At 28.1% G+C, this 21,262-nt stretch overlaps 2 protein-coding genes across 7 annotated transcripts in view; one reads left to right on the top strand and one right to left on the bottom strand.

The window, feature by feature from the left end:
- Positions 1 to 1,618: 1,618 nt before the first annotated feature.
- On the top strand, positions 1,619 to 6,186 carry LOC126839356 (gustatory and odorant receptor 63a-like). Its single transcript, XM_050574644.1, has 5 exons — positions 1,619 to 1,720; positions 2,752 to 3,020; positions 3,231 to 3,491; positions 5,770 to 6,064; positions 6,182 to 6,186. Exons 1-5 carry the CDS (start codon positions 1,675 to 1,677, stop codon positions 6,184 to 6,186), a joined length of 876 nt encoding a protein of 291 aa, XP_050430601.1. The 5' UTR covers positions 1,619 to 1,674.
- A 1,280-nt stretch (positions 6,187 to 7,466) lies between these two features.
- The window catches only part of LOC126838971 (E3 ubiquitin-protein ligase UBR4), a 39,230-nt gene continuing 25,434 nt past the window's right edge, over positions 7,467 to 21,262 (bottom strand). For all 6 annotated transcript variants that reach the window (XM_050573804.1, XM_050573803.1, XM_050573806.1 and 3 more), the window contains exons 51-72: positions 20,790 to 20,964; positions 20,570 to 20,720; positions 19,811 to 20,030; positions 19,591 to 19,743; positions 18,178 to 19,418; positions 17,885 to 18,104; positions 17,263 to 17,502; positions 14,768 to 15,088; positions 14,351 to 14,698; positions 13,855 to 14,016; positions 13,578 to 13,781; positions 12,888 to 13,496; positions 12,615 to 12,791; positions 12,115 to 12,537; positions 11,220 to 11,492; positions 11,007 to 11,120; positions 10,802 to 10,939; positions 10,206 to 10,681; positions 9,775 to 10,095; positions 8,902 to 9,232; positions 8,654 to 8,813; positions 7,467 to 7,696 (exon numbers count right to left, since the gene is read on the bottom strand). In XM_050573804.1, coding sequence (XP_050429761.1) covers positions 7,632 to 7,696; positions 8,654 to 8,813; positions 8,902 to 9,232; positions 9,775 to 10,095; positions 10,206 to 10,681; positions 10,802 to 10,939; positions 11,007 to 11,120; positions 11,220 to 11,492; positions 12,115 to 12,537; positions 12,615 to 12,791; positions 12,888 to 13,496; positions 13,578 to 13,781; positions 13,855 to 14,016; positions 14,351 to 14,698; positions 14,768 to 15,088; positions 17,263 to 17,502; positions 17,885 to 18,104; positions 18,178 to 19,418; positions 19,591 to 19,743; positions 19,811 to 20,030; positions 20,570 to 20,720; positions 20,790 to 20,964 — 6,522 coding nt within the window. In that variant the 3' untranslated portion in view covers positions 7,467 to 7,631. The remainder of the gene's footprint in view (positions 7,697 to 8,653; positions 8,814 to 8,901; positions 9,233 to 9,774; positions 10,096 to 10,205; positions 10,682 to 10,801; positions 10,940 to 11,006; positions 11,121 to 11,219; positions 11,493 to 12,114; positions 12,538 to 12,614; positions 12,792 to 12,887; positions 13,497 to 13,577; positions 13,782 to 13,854; positions 14,017 to 14,350; positions 14,699 to 14,767; positions 15,089 to 17,262; positions 17,503 to 17,884; positions 18,105 to 18,177; positions 19,419 to 19,590; positions 19,744 to 19,810; positions 20,031 to 20,569; positions 20,721 to 20,789; positions 20,965 to 21,262) is intronic.

Raw genomic sequence — 21,262 nt, forward strand, 5'->3', positions numbered from 1 at the left:
TAAAAAAACCACAACATTTTAAAAACAACACCTTCTCAGCTACGCATCGAAGCTAAAATATGAAACAAAGAGATAGTAGATACAAAGTAGATCTACTTTCAACCTGTTGTATTATTATAAATGTGTAGTAATATATAGTGATAATAAAATAATATATTTTAAAACACCCTTAAGCATAAAATAATACACTCTTCGCGTATACGATGTATTTCGGTAACAATATTGTCATCATCAGAGCTAACGACAGACTGAGGCCGATTGCGGGCGAACACCACCATACATATGCATATATATATATATATATATATATATAGTAATAATTTTGTAAAACCAAAAGGAAATCAAAGAAAATGTTCAACCCTACCTGGAAAAAAATGAGGATATTTTTTGAAGTTTTGGCTGTAAATTAATTGTAATACCTATATCTAAAGAATACTACAAATAAATTTAGAACAATTTAGACTGGTTTAAAATAAATTTTAGCATACTATAATTAGATGTTTAAAATTTAACAACTTTTCAGGTTTTAAAGGGTTTATTTTTATTTTATTTTGGCATTTTGACTTTGTTATATTACTATACCAGTTCCAATCGTGAAAAGCGTCTTCAGAATCGTGGTACATAGAATCGGCCTGTTCATTTAATAATCACCTACTATTCGCTTGAGTACCGTGGCTACAAACCAAGTGTTTATTTTTGGTTAGCAACGAAAAATATTTCTTATTTAAAGTATAAAATTCGTATTTGAGGCCATCCTTAGAGATGGAATTTTCGAAACGTATTATGCCAGTTACCTTCGCGGGAGTGTACTCAACAACTTCCCAAAGTTTCATGGAGATCGGATGAATGGTGTACTAATGCATAAAGGACACACAAACAGACATACATTAATAATATGTACACTACTACTATATTAGTCTATACTCTATAGACTATAGTATAAACTATACTATTAAATTTAAACATCTATTAAATATAGAGTCAATGTCTATTATAATATATGAACACTATTCTTCTATCTGTATAATTTATGCATCATATGCATTAATATACAATAAATATACTGATAGTACTAAACTATATTATAATAAACGAATATTTATAGTTTGATACTAGTAATAATTATACTAATTAATTATATTCACAATCTAGATTTTACAATATAATTGAGTTTTGAATAATTAAATAGCAATTACGTCAGTAACAATAATAAACGTTTGGCCAATACAAATAATTTAAACAATTTCTAAATTGTATATTTTCTGTACGAGCTAATTAATTAGTTAATCGAAATTAACAATCTATATAACTACAGCAAAAACCGAAAAATATAATTCACCCATTTGTATTAGTAGCAAAGCCACAGTGTTTTTCAAACCGCAAGTAAAATGTCCGACGATATGATTCGTTCCACTTACGAACATTTATGCAGACCGTTTTTTACGGCTTTTCGTATTTTAGGTTTTTGTCCGTACAGCACTAATCAAAATGGTTTGTAACCGTTAACATATCGCAAGCACTGTGATTTCACATTTTTACACTTGCATGTAAAACTATTTTATACATTTAGTACCTATCTAAAATCTAATAATAAATGAAAATGTCTTCAAGTATTTACATTGCAACGGAGATGGACGCGGTTTCAGAATTTGTTTTTGGAAAGGGCCATCGATTATGACTATCATGATGAATAGACAATTATATTTTTTAGAAACCTTAAGTAAATTCAGAAATGTTAAAATAATATTTAATTATGAAAACTAGATCTAGAATAATCTGTTTTTGATTATAAATTAAAAAATTAATCCATTGACTATTATTCTATTTTAGAAAACTTATTAGGAACAAATTAAAAAAACCAAGCATTTCCTACTTATTAGAAGTTGAAGTCAGGCTGTTACAAAATGACCTATTATATTTACAGCTCTTTTCAAATTCCATTATCATAATCTGTGTTGCACATGTGCACTCTAGTGATGAGAATCCGAAAATCCGTAATTAAAAAAAAAAATGCTATTTAAGGCACTTAAAAATCTTATAAATATTAAATATATTACAATATAATGTGTATATGCTGTGTATCTAAGTAAAATGTTTTGATTAAAAATAAAACGCTTAACTTTGAGAATAAAGTGCCTTTGGATTTCATAAAATCCGAAATCCACAAGCAATTTATCTTTTTGGTGTTGTTTTTTATTTTTAAAATTACATTAAAATATTTTACTTATAGATACTCAGCCTTACATTTAATACTTATTTAAGATTTTTAAGTGGCTTAAATAGGGTTTTTTTTGTGAAAATACGGATTTTCGGATTCCCATCACTAATACACACCAATAAAATAAAAAATTTGAAAAAGCCTTCAATTCTTAATTTTACTAAATAAAAAGTAAGATAGCTTACCAACTTTATTGCAAGACAAAATAACATATAGAAACATTTTTTACAATAAAAAAATGAAGTAAAATTGTATACACATACTTATTCTAATTTAAGTTCCATTTTATCAATATTACTTGTTTACAAAAAATAAAATTAAAAAACTATCAATATTAATCTTTCTTAGTTCAAGTGTTAAATATATTTAACACAATTTTTCTACCACATAAATACGTATATCATATAACTACTTTAATAAAAATACTTAGAATAAGAGAGAAGAGATAGATTCTAAAATCTAAACCATATGTTAAAAGTTCATGATATTCGATAGTCGCCTTTCAAGACATTAATAAAAAACGATGTTCATAGGTGTACTCAACAAAAAATGTCTTTCGTGGTCAACAGTTTATGTGGTTCTTCTGTGGTCGATTGACTTTTACGCGAATTTAACCGTTTTGTCAACAACACTGTTCGAAAAAAAATCTAAAAGTCCGATAAATGCATCCAGATTCAACAAAGCTTTACTAGTTTTCGCCAAATCCACGTTCTTTGCTGCTCCATCACTAATAGTGCCCGTTATCATGTGGTTTGAAACATCTAAACTGGAAATGTATTTACAAGAATGGGCTGATTTCCAGGTAATATTATATTCCAGCACAGACAACAAACATAGAATCATCACGTTTGTATTAAATGTTATGTATGTATTCCTGTTCGATTATACTATATAATCCAAATAATAATAATACATAATATTATTATTTTCTTTCCCGTTTGTACGCAAAACTTCTGATTAACAAAAATAATATAGGTATATAATATATTTAATTATTTTATTGTGGTTTTAGATTAGGTACAGCAATTTGATCGGTAATTCCAGTATTTCAAAGACTATCAGAGTCCAAGTTATACAACTTTTTCGATCTATACTCATAATACTCATCGCATTTGGTACTACATTGATGTTAACAACTACCAAAACGAATTTTCTGCAACTATTTTGTACGATGAAAAGCGTTTCGACAATGGCTTATATCACAACATTTTGGTTTGTTAGTACAAAAATAATTATTGAAACTACTGAAGAGTTTAAAAATAAATTGCAAACGGTATGCGCCTTATATACGTTTTTTAGTTCCTAGTTATTTTAAGGGTTATACATAGTTTATAAGTAAATATACTAAATTTGTCCAATCTAAATACTTGACATTATAACAAATATTAATAACACAATTTAGCACAAAATACAAAATTAAAAGTGTTAAATTAAATGTTAAGGGGCAATAGGAGCAAGCACTTGTGTATTAGTAATACAACAATTGTGAAATACATTTTGAAAGTATTTGTATTTATATTTAAATAGGTACTTTTTAAGAATATTCTCGACAAGAGGGCTTTTTTTGTTATGTATACAGAACTAATGAGGGGGTAACTGTTAGTCACATGACTTTCTCTCATAAACCGTCATTTATTTACAGAAATACAATTATATTTTCTGTAAAATGCCCTTTACTCCTGAGAGTGAGGGGGGGGGGCACATTACCATATCCGGCTCTTATTAAATTAATATGCTGCTTTTCCTTTTATTAGTCGATTTTGTTCTCTTCCATCTTTTGCATTCGCATTCATGATTGTATCTACCAGGTTTACGAAGACTATTTATCAGACGTTCCATTAGGCGACCCCTGTGAATACCCTCTGGGAGTTCTTCCACGTTAGGTCCACATAGCAGGTCATTCATATCTTCTGGATTTGGTGGTCTTCACAACAGCTGGTGTACTTCTGACCTACAATGGGCCCAATACTCGCAATTGAACACTGTATGTTCCACGGTGTTCATCGGGTTATAACAATAAACACATTGTAGACTCCTGGCTATTCTCCTCTCCCACAAGGTCTCCTGGAAGCATCCATGTACTATCAACATTTTGTTAAATGGAACGTAACCACGGGGTTTGGTCTCTCTATCTATCGAACCAACCTTGGCACGATCTATCAAGTCCAGCAACCATTTGATGAAACCCTCCACCTTTCCTGCCACGCTAATTGTTCTATTCCTTTCCTCCGTTTTAATAGAAGAAAGTTGAGTGGTACCTCCTGCCTTTCGAAACTTAACCTCAACAAAAGAGCTAACATTAGACATTTTGGTTGTCTATTATCTGATTTTAAGCAACTTTTCTATTTTGTTTATTGATTAAAGGCTAGAAATCAACAAGTTTTCAATCGCATGAATTTGGCGTTAAGTTAATTTATAATTAATCTGTTGTCTCGATTGTTACTCCAGTTCTGATATTCAACTACTCAAGTTCTACTGTTCTATAAATAATTAATAATCTCTTTATATCAGTCTTATCCTATGTCCGCAACTATAGTAAATAGTTCAGATTGGTAGCTTTTTTATTATATTGTTACGTAAATAAGTTTAAAAAATTAGCTGGGAACAAAAATGGGTCGTCGCCTAACCAGCTTAGATTTGCTAAACATCTAACATACAGTAAAATATATATCTGTTGACGTTATAAATAGATTTTCAACTAAAAAAAAGGAAAAACTGATTTTTGTGGTATAATTAAGTTTAGTTTTTAAATTTTTAAATTGAAGTACTCAGTATATTAAAAGTAATTTGTTAATATTTAGTTTTTATTCGATACAAACTAAATAAAATATCAATTAGTGTATATTTTTAATGTATTTACCTATATATGTATATATACCTCCCCATTCCCCGAGATGAAGCTCAAATACGCCACAGCATTTGTATTCAAATATTTCATTTTGTATATTATAATGTATTTTATTTTACTTTAATATAGTGCTATTTTATAACTGAATATTAAGTATTTATTTAAAAAAAAACTTTCGATTAAAAATAGTTTTTGAATCGCAATTTTGTTTTTGGCTTTAACAAAGTACGAACATTATTACATTTGCATAATTGAGCAAAAATACTTTTTTATTCTTACTAATTTAAGTTACTTATCAAACCTAATCAAGGTTACTAAAAGCACGCCATGTATTTGAAGTCCCACCCCTATTGGTGTCATGAAGGTAAAAGCTTGAACAAACGAATTTATAGATAATTATTGAATGGTAAAACCATGGATTACTATTTAATGTTTAAGAGACTATAAAAATCTAAATATTTAATTTGATTAACTTTTATATACCTGATTTAAAATTAGTAAATAAGTAAAAATACTTATCTTTATTTCTGTATGGTAATACTTTAATGCAGTACAGTGTACTTAAATATTATTATTTATAATATGGTTATTATATGGGTATACTAACCATGTATACAAAATTACATATATTTATATAAATGTATAACTCAAAAAAATTATTATATAAATTTAACAAACGTAATATGTTTACTTTTGTTTCAAGGACATAAAAAATCCCATATACGCTGCTACCATAGAAGAATATCGCTTACTTTGGATACATATGAGCAAGTTGATTCGTGAATCAGGATATGTTATATCGGGTACAATGTCATTTTGTATATTCTACACGACCATATTCGCCATCCTAACAGTGTATGTGTTGACCGTGTGGGGAAGTAAATTGGTAGAACAAAAAGATTATACAACGTTAATATTGGCATTTGCAGCTTGTATTGTTAATACAATGTCACTTTACATCTATTGCAATAGCGGTTACAAACAAACAAAAAAAGTTGGTAATATTGAAATGATTTATTAACCATTATTGACTACCTAGTTCACAAACATCGGTTAACAATCTCTGTAATTCAATACTTCATTCGTTTATAAACAATTCAGTTTACTTTTTTCAGAATGAAAAAATATAAACTTCAAAAGTAGCTTTATTCATTTTAAAATTAAAAAATATTAATTACCTGGTGCAAATAGAGCATGCACAATATGAATTAAACCTTTCAATAAGAAGTCTATCGATTTTTCTTTAGTTCTAACCTAACCTAACCTAACCCTCCCAAATCCACTATTTTATTTCTGTGTTTATTTATTTTCTACTCGAACAAGTCAACTTTTTTTAAATTGTATGCTGCGCATGCACAAAATAAAAATTACTTTAAACACCAAATGTTGTTCTTATGGTCTAGTTTTAAATTATATCGAAAACTGAAATTGATAACTTTTACGAGGTACTGAGTTACATACTATAGCGTTATATAAAAACATATGAATTAGTCGTGCATAGGTATCTCGGGTCTAAAATTATATTGACCTTTCTAAGGACCAAGATATAGCGTCTCGCTATACTTTGACTATTTTACATACAAATTGTAAGTAAATTTGTCAAAACAGTGCGTTCTTAGATACTATTTGGCGGAGATTCTGCCAAATATTAGAGAGGAGAGTTAATAATTAACAAATAAACTGGTGAAGCTTTAGCTTCGAATAACTTATTTTGAAGAGACTAGACTCCCTCCCCCACTCTGCCTATAGAAATTACATTTGTACCATAGCCGTCACGAAAAAATATTACTTTATCTCGTCTACTTAGAATAAGTATAAATCAGATTTTAGATTCGTCCTGCATGGTTAAGTAATTGATTAATTAAAGCTATTGCACTCTAATTTTGAATAAAGTATATTAATAAAATATATTGTCGTTTTTAACTAATTGAATTGTCGTGAAATTTGAATACAGTGCATCGACAGCGTGATCCTGTTAGTTTTAAAAATGAAATCGTTGTTGACTTGGCAATCATCGAATTACATTCAAGTAATAATATATTGATTTATAATAAAACAATTATTATTTTTTCATACATTTATTGAAATATTTATAAGATAATTGTAATACTTAGGTCACTTTATTCTTAAATGCATTAAATCAATATCAACCTATTGTAAATGTCTTGGGATTTTATGAGATAAACCGTGGCTTATTCGGATCGGTAAGACAATGTTACTTAATAGTAATATGTAAATAATAAAATGTTTAACTGTAGTTTATTTTCTTGTTTTAGATTTTATCACTACTTGTGACCTATCTTATTGTTCTTATACAACTGAACTCTTCATTTAGTTCTACTGAGTCAAGTAACATTAATAGGACAATAACTAATAATACACGAAAAACTTAAAAAAATGTCAATGAATTATATTATTTTTATTTTATTTAATTGCAATTTCCAATTATTTTAATTATTTTGCTTATTATAAAATAATCACAAAAAAAAAAAATACATATAGTGAATAAATAAATTTGAATAAGTGTATACTGGGGATATTGGTTTTTGTTAAATGAAAAACGTTTCATTCATAAATGTACGAATTTATTATATTTTTTATGTAGTTTGATGGTGAAGCGATATCAAGACCTGAAAACAAACAAGAATTTATATATATATATATATATAAATATAATATTATTAATGTATGTAACATCTATGATCAATAATTTGATTACACTTTAAACTAGTGATATTTTCAGAGAATTCTTTAAGTTATTATTCTAAACAGTTTCATTTTTTTTTTTAGTTAAAACTTTGAGACTACAGTTTTGAAACAGCAAAATATAAATATACACCTAAGTTTTATTAAATTAAAAAACCCTGTATTTTTAAGTACAACCTATACTGCGTTTAGCGTAACTTTAAATGGTACTTATTGCAGCTATCATTTTAATAATAAATTTATACAAAACTAAAAGCAGCATGAGATTTTTTGTCCCCTGAAATACCTATTGATATGGAACTCGTAACGTCATGCCGGCTTCAAAAAATCCCAAAAATCGTGTGACATATTAAAATAGGTGTTTTGGGAGATGAAAAATTGTATGGTAAAACTTATATTCCATTAAAACCACAGTTTAAGTAATTATCATATTAAATAAATAAAATCCAATTATACGATTTTTCCTTATATTGCTATTTCCATGAGATTTGTAATCTTCCAAAACCTTTATTTTGATATGCACACGATATTTTAGATTTGTCAATGTGGCACTACGAGACGGTGGTGTCAAAAAATCTCAAAACTCAAGAGAAATATCTAAATAGGGGTTTTGGGAGATGAAAAATCTCATATTGCACTTAGTTTTGTATTAAATTTAATATTAAATGAGAAAACTGTCGTAAGTACCCTTTAAAGACCAGCTGTATCACTGTACGGAAAAACCTGGATCACCTTGTACATTTTTTAGATTTCTATAAAGCTTAATATGGTTAGTTATGACAAAGCTATCAGATATTGTTTTCATTTTCTCATGTTATTAATTAGTGAATGTTAACACATATATCAATTTTTACATAAATAAATGTCAAATATTATCTTACGAGCAATATCACAATATTCTTCAAATGTAGTACAAGGTAAGTAGTCTTCACTAAAACTGGTCATCATTTTTTCTGACATTTTGAGCAGATTCTCATCATTATTCCGAATATAGTCAGCTAAACTACTAGACCAATTTTTGTTTTCTGTTATCTCTACGTTCTATAGAAAAGTATACAAACACAATTATTTGTTTTTAACAACTTAAAATATAACCTTGCAGTCTTTATGTAATATTTATTAACGCTACCTTGAAATAGTACTCATACATGGTATTGATAAGTGCAAAAAACATGAGCATTGGTTTATATACAGCATAATCATGAGGAGTAGTTGGTACGGAACGTATATTCGGTGCTATAGATGAGTTTGTGTGATAAACATGAGCCATAAACATCACACGATGCAAATGCAATAAACGAGCATTTGATCTCCAAGTAGAATAAGGTGTTAGCATAATTGCCATTGTTAACCAATACAGTGGTCCTTCGGTATCATAAAAATTATCAATCATTCTATCTCCGGGTCTTGTTTCCAAATAAGTCCTTAAATTTCGTTCTTCTACTACAGATCTTCTTGTTCTAAGAAAAAAAAATTAACTTACTACGTATAGTATATGTACTACTATGTATAATGACATTTAGTAGCAACTAGCAGTAGGGCAAAATATAGCAACCAAATTTTGTTGGTATAATTAAACATTTAAATTATGATTTGTTTCATCAGTATTAGAAGGTTGTATAATATTCATTATTACATTTTCAGACATCTTAACATTTTCACAATACCACTAGAACTAAAAATAAATGGAACTTGAATTTTATTTTAAAATATTATTTCATGATGTAGTTTTATAGTAACATGTTTGTAAAAGAAAAATTAATGAATAAAAAGCTCTACTATTTATTATTGCGTTACCTTGTTCCCAAAAACAAGCAGCAAATACTAATATAGGTAAAACGAAAGCAGACTTTAAAAAGTAAAACTTTTAGAAATAGTACTTATACTTTTTATTCTATTTTATATTTAAATATTGGATACTAGTTTTATTAATACCAAACACTGTCACCCTTTCTCAACCCTAAGCTCTTTCTCCCTGTTATGTACAAAAATAAATACTTACGTATTCATTACGTATAATGACATATGCATGAGGTATGGTACAAGATTCATGTTGGATTGAGGTCCACCACCTCCAGTATCTTCGTGGAAACTTTTTTCTTGTGAAAACCTTAATAATAATAACTTCAGATCGTGTACTGTTTGTGTATAGCTAATATCCCTTTGACCAGTTGCTTCTTGTAAATACGAATTATGTCTAGCTAAGCAGTTTGCATATGCTGCCTCGGCAACTGAAGGACCCCACATGGGTAACAATCCATTACACTTAGTGTTGGCATTCTGTAAAGCTGCAGATTCCCATTCATCACGAACTCTAGCAAGTCTATAATGCAATAATTTTCAATAAAAACATATTAATTTTTTCTCTTAAATATAATTTAAATGACAATAAATATAATTTGGTTTCCCAATCAATTTGAAACTGAATCATACCTAACTGCAGACATATGACAGTCAAAATGAACAACATTAAAATGAGTGACAGTACTATATCCAATGGTTTTACGGGCTTTGACTTCATGTTCTTCAACTACACACCTTTTAGTGAAGGTGTAAATACCAAGTACTTTCGTAGGCTGGAACTTATAACCTTCACGGCAAATTACACACACAAGTCCCGTTTCTTCACCTAAATCTTCTACTTGTTGCAATAATGATGTCTCGGCAGTTACTTGTCCTTTGTCATTAGTACGCATGCCTAATTGGCCAAGTTGTTTTTGTCGCATAGCCATTGCAAGCCGTTTTTTCTCTGCTTTGGTTTGTTCACGTACCCGTTCAATTTTTTCAGCCATTATAGGGTTAGTTTTAAGTGCTTCTAACAAATTTTCAGCAAGTGAACCAACATGTTCATCTGACGATACTTGTTCTAAACAATGAACAGTGTGTATACACTCATCAGAAACAGCAGTCTGAAATAAAAAGAGAAAATTAAAGCATAAAAAACTTATATTTCAAGACTAAGGTACAATTGTATAAATCAACATAACAAAAAATATTTTTTTAAACAAAATAATACAAATAAAATTTACCTGAGTGGGTTCATGGCTATTAGCCAACCCAGTCCAAAATCTTAAAATGTATTTCAGTGAAGGTTTAGATATAAATTCCTTCCATTCGTCTCTATCACTATTTTTGTTTAATGTCGATTTCACAGTAGGTGCATGGCGCTAAAATTATTTTTAATCAATTATTAAAAAAAAAAAAACGTTTAAAAAGTTATGTTGACATACATACCGATATATAAAGAATAACATTATTAATAACTCCAAGGGATAATATATAGTCTTTTAATGTATTACCCAGTGAATTATTTTCAATGCCATAAGTTAAATCACAAAATAAGTTCATCTAAAAACAAAACAAAAACAATAACCAATTTTTTTTTAAATATAAAAATGATAAACATTAAAAATATATAAAATCTCATTAAATAACACTTGTAATTACCATTTGTTCATCTTGAGCTGAATGAACGTCATCAAATTTTTCAAAGTCTGATATAACTGAAGAAAAATGATCCATTAATACTATCATTTTTGCTTTATTATTGTATGTTAAAGCTGCTAAAACCCGAGTTAAGTGTTGAACAATCGTGTAACGTGCATTAGAAGCACAATGTAGCAGATATCGGATATGATCATCCGGACCAAATGTTTCAGAAAGTTTGGCAAACTCTTCTGGATTTTGAGATGTCGCTTTTGAGAGTATTGTTTCTAATATCTAAAAGAACAAAAAAGAGAAAATTATAATTTCATTTTTATTGAAAAATATAATAAAAAACATAGCATGACCTCAAAGAACTTGTTTTAACCATTAATAACTAGTCAAAAAACTTAATTAACAAAAACAAAAATTGACAGTTGAAAACAAATTCTAATATTTAATTTAAGTCTTTAATAAATAGTATAAAATAATAAACATAAATAATATATTATATATTTGGTATCCCCTTTTATCAGATCATCATATAGTTGAGATAAAACCATTTTCAATACATACACTAATCGCTGTGTGATAGGAGTCTTCAACGATACTTTTTATATTAATATTGTATATATAAATATTTGTATTTATATAGAATTTATATCAAGATATCAATAATGTTAAAATTTCTAGAATATTTAATAGTACTAAATATATATATATATATATATATATATATATATATATATAATCAATATCACAATTTATCAGAAAATATTTTAATGTTTTAATTTGATATTAATACTGAAACTAAAAAAGTGGCAATATTCCATACTGTATCATCAAACTATTGGTACTATTGAAGAATCCTTATATATTGTTTACTTAATCTATGCTACAATAATAACATTTTACATACATCAAGCGTTTGCTCTGTAAGTACAGTATTGGATAATCCATCCGCTTCATTATTCAAACAAAGCTCAAGGGTGTTTAGAAGAATTGGTATGGATCCTAATATTGGATCTGTTAATACTTCTTGATTGTGTTTTACTTTAACACAAAGCCCAAGTAATTTAAGTAATACTTGGAGTAGTGGACGTGATCTAGAAAGATCTTCAATAGTAGACAAACGGTTCAAGATAACTTCTAAACCTCGACATTCTGCCATCACATTAGCCATTTTATAGACTTCTTCATTGTCGACTTCTTGATCTGATTTAGCATCTAATGTTTCAATAAATTCTTCAGTAGCATCTCCTAGTAATCCTCTCATACGATAAACTATATGCATAGCAGCTTCATTATCACCTCCTTCAGGTAGCCAAATTTTTTTATAAACCTAATGAAATTTTTTAAAATTTTTACCATAAAATAAACATAAATATTTAATACACTTTTATTTTTTAATTAATTTACCTCTTTTACAGGCAAATCCAAACTTATTATCTTATTATTTACTAGTAATTCCATGCCATTATCATCTTCTAATAGTGCAACCAGTTCACAATCTTGACATATCTTATTTTTGACATCTCTCATTAAAGGTCCCAAGCCTGGTTCATTACTACTATAAGGATTGCCTAACATACGACCCTAAAAAAAAAAAAAATTATTTAAAGAATTATAAATGTAAATCCAATCTTTATAAAATAACAATGCACATTTTTTAATTATTTAATACTTTAATACCTGCAAAAAATCTTCTTGTTGAGGATCCTTGTCTAAATTCATGTAAAATTCCCCAACATCATTTTCTTCAGGATATATGATTGAGCATAATCTTTCAAATACAAATACTGGAGTTCGGACATCTTGAGGGTCACATTTTTCCACTGTCTCTACACAAATTGCCATAAACGCTTTAGACTCTGCTTCAGTTCCACATGTCATTTCTTCGAGAAGGTCCAAGAGTTGTGATTGAGTTTCATCAATAAGACGAGTTCTTTGAACAACCAAACGCCGAAGTGAAAGATAACCATTTAGTATTGCACCAACAAGTCTTCCTTTATACTGTTGTTTTATACTGTCAACTTCCAAAAACGAAGCTAACAATCCAGTTAGACTTTTTAAGACAAATCCCTGAGCTAAATCTGAAGTTAATGTCGTTTCCTCAAGATAATGTAGATGTTTTATTTCTTTAGTTATAATATCAGATATCATTAGAAGTACTCCTTTTAATGCCAAATACTGTTTCCAAGGGGTATGCTGAATGAGATTTTGATATAATGCTAAAAATTCAGCACAGTTTTCTCCTGCACTACCCAATTCTGTCAAGAAATCAGTAAGTAGATCTAAAATCTATACAAAAAATTATACAAATTGAGTATAATTAGAAAATATATTAAAGTAAACTTGATTATTTTAATTAAATTTGTTTACTTCTTTTTTTCTTTCTGGAACTTGTGCAATACTTTCAAATATAGCACATGCAACTTGTCTTAACAATCTCGTACTTGAACAAAATAGGAAATGTTTAAGCCATGAAGACTTTGAAAGATGAAACGGTTTAGCAATATCTCTTAAAGAGTATAAACGCCACTTCTTGAAATACTTGGAAGCCAAATAATATTGTCTCGTTTCATTCTAAAATAAAAATAAGAATACATAAATTATTGAACACCTCATAATAAATAAAAGTACATTAGACTTCCATTACCTTAGTTTTTTGCTTTTTTACCAAAGCATCTGATGTCTTCTTTTGCAATCTTTGGCGCCAAGCACTAAACATGTGTTCAGGACTTTGTACAGCCCATTTTCTGAAATCTACCATGAGGTGATCAGACATTTGAACAGTAGACAAACTCTCAGGTAATTTATCCTGCAAGAATAAACAAAATACATTAGGTATTATATAAAATAAATTGTTTTTAATTTTAATTTTAATTGAAATATATAAAATATGAATAATAATAAATAAAAGAATTAGTAATCAAATTAAATATTATAGCTATATATAAATTGTATTCTTTTTTATTAATTTTATCCACTAATTATCGAATGTTAATGATGAAATACATACAATGCGAACATAATGATGAACTTTATGGACTACTAGAATTTGTAAAACTGAAGATGATAATTATGAGGGGAAATGTAATACCTTTGCAAAGTCATAGCAAACGAACAGATAAATGCAAATTATATGAACATACCTTATTTACTTTAGCTGTGGAAGCTGGTGGTTTTATAATATTACGCATCATTTTCAAACATGGCAATGTTATATACGTAACAATAGCTGAAGACTGAAATTCTTTACATGTCATAAAGAAAAGTTGCATCACACATTTAGCTTTTTGTTCCCAACATGAATCTTCTTTGTACAGCATAGTTGCTAATAGTGATATTTCTGGTCTAACTGCAAATGCAAGATCTGCATTTGCTATTGGTCCTCTAATAGTAAGAGATATTCTTTGACTCAATAGTCCACATAAATCTTCTGTAGCTTTTGGATTGTCTTGTATTAAAATACATAATAAATTACGAACTTCTTCTTGGGTCTATCATAATGATATAATGTATAGTTATAAAAAAATAATAATTATTTTACGTTTAAATCTATATAGTACCTGAACTGAACCTCTCCTGATATTATTTTCAACAAGTTCTTGTATAAGTCCTTGTTGTATTAGTGATTTACGCAAAGTCATATTTGTAGCAAGAGCACGAAGCATAACAAAGCAATGTTCTAATGCAGCTGTTATACATCCATAACAACTTGTACTAACAGAAGGGCTTGAAATTATCTCAGATTGTGACACAGTTAAAGTTGTCAAAGATTCGGATATAGAAAGAGAATGTGCACTACCGCTGAACCGACTTGTTGATTTAGCTTGACCTAATTGTTTTTGATCATATGCTATTAACTCCTTCCGACTTGCTAATACTTTCTAAAAATTAAACAAATAATTTTAATATTAATACATACACGGCCCTTTATTAATATATAAGCAGGGGCTAATAGGAAGTCTAGTAGTGCAAATTCTATAATGGAATGTGAAAATGAATACATATTTACAATAGAATAATGGCTTTTATTATAAAAGTTTTAAAATAATTTAAAAATATTAATATTTTTTTCACCCTAAAGGCACTTTGTTATTTGATTTACTTATCAAATTTGATATTAACAATTGACAAGAGGTATGATATTAAGCTTCTGAGAGCTTCTTGCGCTGTTGTACACTGCAACGCAGAGTATCTGCACAGTGTCTTATGATGGTTATTATTAGTTTTTTTTTTTTTCGAGATTTCAATGAAGAACAAAGACTATATAAAAATATAGCTTTATGCAATAGTTTATAGATTTTGTACTATTTAATTATTTGTATAAGCGGAACGGAAAGTGCTATTTCTTAAGGGACAAAGTATAAGCAGCATATTTTGACCAAAAATGATCTAGTAGTAGCCATTTTAAAAATACCAATTAATTTTAAGATGAAAAATTATTCAGTTTTTCTCTTGATAAAACTTTTAGTTATTTTTCTCCAAGTTATGGCAAAAGATTGAAAAAAAAAATTACCTTTGTAGAAGTCATTTTCTGGCGTATCTACTGGAAGGATTTCAATTTTTTTTTTAAGTTAAGCTTACTATTTTTTTAATGATGGCTAAAAGGTCTATTTTTTATTTAGCTATTAGAAAAAATTAAAATATGACGCTTATAAGAAAATTTTTATAATAAAAATAAGACTCGTAGCTCCCATAGAAAAAATATTAAACCTTGAAACAAAAAAAACAAAATTTGAAATCGGCTAGGTGGACACTTTAAAAAGAGACTACGTTTTGATTTTTTATACCTAAAAGCCTGACAAAATTTCGACTACATAGGATGGGAGAACAATAATAATTTGTAAAGAGATACTGAGTTCTTTGGCTCCTTTATTAAGTTATATCTGAAACTGAGTTTTGCTATTATATGTAAAAAAATAGTTTTAAATATTGAAAAATGTTCAACATTTTTTTAATGAAAATCTGTTTCCTACATAATCTAGTAAAATAGTTAAAGAAATCGAATCTCTTTACAAAATTCATTCTAAGTAAGCGTAACTTTGTCTGGCTTTTAGGATTAAAATAAACCAAAATGACTTTTACTCATAGAAAAAATTATATAAATTAAAAATACCTTAAAGCTTACACAAATTAACCAGAAAATTAATTGACACGGTCAAAAGATATGAAAACCATTTTTTTTTTTTAAATATTGCCTATGAAACTCCTTAAAACCAGTCTGCTTCCAATCCCCTCAAGCCATCTTTCTTAAATTTAAAATATATTTATTAACATTGATTTATAATTTATTGAATGTTATACCTATAGCTAGAAAAAATATTTATTTTAGCTTTGATATGGAGTTGAAGAGGTATTTATTTTTATTTTTATTATATCTGAACCACAATATCTTCTAAACCACTGAACCTAGTTTTCATACAGCAACTTTATAAATTAGACATTTTACAGGGTTATTTTAAAAGGCTGAAAAATTAAAAAGTTTACCCTTCTTGTTCAAAATCGATAAATAAATATCCAACAAATATACATAATATTTTTTAACTTAAAATTATGCTAATTTTTTTTTTTTTAAAATAGGAAAATTTGCATGGAGTATTCTTTAGGCATGGTACTATAGATAAATGTTGACAAACCCAAAAAAATATCAAAAACCCTTTCGCCTAAAATAGGTAGAATTTTTTCTTTATTTAAATTATTTGTGTAGTTTTAGGACTTGGAGTCTAAAAATTAGACTGAAGGTAGATCTAGAGTGGGACAATTAATCATTATCATATCCACTATCCCCCTTAATACAAAATATACATTTTTAAGTACATTAGATTGTCACTAAAATACTTTTATCAAAATTTGTAACTTTATCATCAACATATTCGTTTCAAAATGTTAGTAATACGATAGGTTATGCAATATAATATCCTCCAAACAAAGAAGTCAAACTTGGAAATTTAAAAAGAAAATTGATTTATTTATCAGCATACAGCATTAGCTGAAGTTTTAAATTATAAAACAATGCATACAATTTAATTAACATAATAACACAAATACTACTATTTACTTGTACAATTCGGCTAAGATCTTCAAAAGTATTTCGACATTCAGAACCATATTTTTGAGCAAGAAGTTGAATTGATCTATTGACTTGATGCACTGGACCAGACGATATGTTGTTATTCATCGCTCCATTAACAACGGCAGCGAAACCAGAAACTGGCACAACATTAGGACTTGGATTTTCCTCTGAATTTGTATTACTTGACTTTTCTAACCTATTTTCCATTACTTTTACCAACATATTCTAAATAAAAATTAAAAACATAAATTAAATTTTACATTAAACAAATACAATATTCATAACACAAATAATCATACATTTTTTGCATTTGTGAACATTATTATAAGTAACTCTATAGATATTAGATAATCTGTTTAAATGTCAAGAAATTTAAAATAGATGCAGTTTAACCCTTAAGCGGGTGCATGACTTTTTTTCACACTTAAATCAAGTGTGATGGGTACATTCATACCCCACGCATCTGCCTAAGGGTTAAGTATATCAACTTCCAAGAAATCTGATTTCGAAAATATTTGTTTAACTAGAAGATATTTCAATTGTTATATCATTGAGAACAGAGGAATACTCTGTACTTACATTAAACATCATACTTATATAACTTTACCTCTAATACAGGTTTTGACGACACCAACTGTTTGTAAAGTCTATCAGCTTTTTCCAAGTTAGAATTAATAGAGCTCACAGTTTTGTTTCTGTCATCATCATTTTCAATAGGATCAACAGCACAACATGGTTTTGCAGTTAATACATAATCAAATTTAGCATATTTACAAAACCCACAAGAATGGCATAGGAATGGGTCTTTTTCGTCATAGTTTATGGCTCTAAAATAAATTCCATAAATATTAAAAATTATGTGAATTCAAGTAATTGTTATATTATTCAGATTTAGTGTACCGGCATTTGTGACACTGGAAAACATTTTCACCACAATTTGAACAAACACCGGGATTGGCAGGAACTGTTGCACTACATCTTGGACACTGTAATGTCTCTGAAGAAGCATGCAAGTTTTCATAAAAACTAGCATACTCTATCAATAAATTACAAGCAATTATTGGAACAGCAAATTCGACTTTCACTTCAGTTTGTCCAGATGTTAATGTAATTTCCTTCGCCTTATGCCACATGGCTGGTTTATTTTTTAACTCTACTACAGCTTGAACATATCGATTGTTATAAAATATATTCATTGTTCGAACCATTTTGGTACGTTTCAAGTCAGTTATGCGTAAAACAATTTTATTGATTATATGACTTCCCATTAATTTGACAATTTGAGTGGTAGTAGTAAATTTTGAATCTACTTTTATTGATGTGAGTTTTATGTTACTGAATGGTATTTCAGGATTGTTGCATACCATACATGGTTCACTCTCTAAATAAAAACCTTCCAAATCAACATACTGAGAAATTTGTGTATATAAATTGGCGTTAGGATGACAAGCCAATTTATGATTTTGGGTTCTTAATAATTCTATTGCTTGCTCCACATATTTAGTAGATGTACCAGCTTTTTGATTGTACTTGAAACTAAAATACCCTAGCAAATCTACAAATTGTAATGCTTTTCTTCCATATGTTGGTAGTTGTGGCCATAATGACCATAGTAACTCTAAAAGTTTTTCTTGGTCGTCTTGCTCTGAATTTCTATAGATAGATAATACTAATGCATGAGCTTGCCAACGAATATGTGTAGAATTTGTTTCAAGCAAGAATGTTTTGACAAAACGACTTAAAATATCTCTATTTAAACGCTTGTTCAATTCTTTAACTAGTATCATACATTGCGCTTCCTCAAGCATAGTATTTTCTACATCTTCGGCAACTTTAGATACTTTTGATTTTGATTCTTTAGCTGAAGGAGTTCCAGACTGATTTTTTGCTCCACAAATAGCATACTGCAATAAATGAAGAATAGTTGATGATACGCCTTCATCTAAGAGACAAGCTGCACGCATTAAGTATAGCAGAACAGAATTTTCTTTGCGACAATAAAGTTGCCAGTTTAACATCCGACTTGATGCAATATCGACACATATTTTTACATCTTCCACTAGTTCGACAAGTTTGTCATAGGTTAAATTTAAAGTTTGAGGTGTTGTTCGTTCTCCAATATCACAAGTATTTTGAAAGTTCTGTTAAAAATGTATAAAAAACATGTAAAATAGTTATTGAAATCTAATTAAATAAACAAAATATTTGTATCAGATAAAACAACACTGGTATAAAATAATATTACCAACAAATTGTCATTTTAGTACAATTTTAAACCCATTTTAAAATTATAAATTAAGTGTAATATTCTACCTTCATACTAGTTGATAAGGCATGCATATCTCTGATCTGACGATATTTATCTTTATTACCACAAACAAATAACAATAATTTACGGACTTGTCGTTTAATGAATGGACTGATTGTTTTCAGGCTCATAAATTCACATAATACAGTGAGCCAATCCTGAAAAAAATTGAATGAATTTTATTTTTTTAGTAAATAACAATAATCTACAACAATTAATTCTTACTGGCTCAAAAGATAGCTGAGACCAACTCTTCTGTATTTGATATGGTAAACGTAATAACATTTCAGTTAATATTATTGGATAATTATGGAAAATATCTTTTGTCTGACTAACAGAATAAGGCTTCAAAAAGAATGGACTCATATCTGGAACTTGGGGTGGACCACTTGGTTCTAATAAGACACTTACAACTGATGCACCATTATCTTCATTATCAATAGTACTATAACAATTTGGATAAAGATTAGTTAATTATTGTAAGTGATGTGACAAAACTGTAAAGGGTTAGATTTACAAACACTACAAAATAAGCTAAAATTATCAAATACTAACAACATTGAAAGTGAATTGAGAGTCATTGATTACATGATGTTTAGGCAGATATCTAAATCGAGGAAATAACCAAAAACATATCCATGATGCAATGTTTTTTTGAGTAGCGGAGAAAATAAGCAATTTTTTTTTTTTTACTTTTCAATTTAAATGCAGTTTAAAAATTAAATATGGAATAATATCACGATCTTAAGTTTTAATTTGCTTTACAATTTTATCATTTTGTTTAATGCTCATAAACCTTATTCAACAATTTACCACCAACCAACTTTTATATCACAAGCTAGTGTAGAAAAAATAACTTGTTTAACCCAGGTTCATTTTTTTTAAGTTCGGTTTAAATAACAAAAATAATTTATTGTCACATCACTAATTATTATTTTGTATAATCTATATTAAACTACCAAATACTAATAAAATAATTTTTACTTGGCCCAATACTGTTGTAATGACTTCAAGGCTTTTAAACAACATGATATAAATTGAGCATGCTTAAGCATTGATGCTGCTGTTTGAGAAATGTAAGTTGTATAATCTGGTACAGACTTTGAACTAGATTTTGGCCTTGCCAATAAAACACCTAAAATAAAATTTATAAAGCTTAACTAACACTGTTAAATATAATTATAAAAGTTTTTATTTAATTTACCAATAAACCGCATTATAATAATAACAATTTCACGCTGAGAACTTCTAATATGCAAATTTGCATCATCTAATATTTCCTTACAAATGTATGTTATAAACATTTGCATCAACTCAGAAAAGTATTCTTTATCTCTTTCGTTATTTAAGTCCATATCTGCTACAATTGATGAAACCACCTAAGCAAATACATGCAAGTTAAAATTTAAACATATAAAAGTTCAAGATAATTAATTTGAAGCTGTGCTATTTATGGCAGAAAACCTAATTAAATATACAATCTCAAGTTTATAACTACAAATACACAAATTAAATTATAAAACCTCATGTTTTTATCTTAAATAAAACTAAAAAAATATTTGTTTTAGTATTATGGCAGATGCCGTCACATGATGTGTACTTTTTATTTTTAAGTTAAGTATCATATTCGTTGATTGTAGACTATATACTGAAAAAGTGGCAAAGTTTGCTAAAATA

The sequence above is a fragment of the Adelges cooleyi genome, unplaced genomic scaffold (assembly GCF_023614345.1).
Source record: "Adelges cooleyi isolate 19-005CV unplaced genomic scaffold, UGA_ACOO_1.1 ACOO_flye_CR_arks_rails_tigmint_CR_PRNA_30, whole genome shotgun sequence".
Taxonomy (NCBI): Eukaryota; Metazoa; Arthropoda; class Insecta; order Hemiptera; family Adelgidae; genus Adelges; species Adelges cooleyi.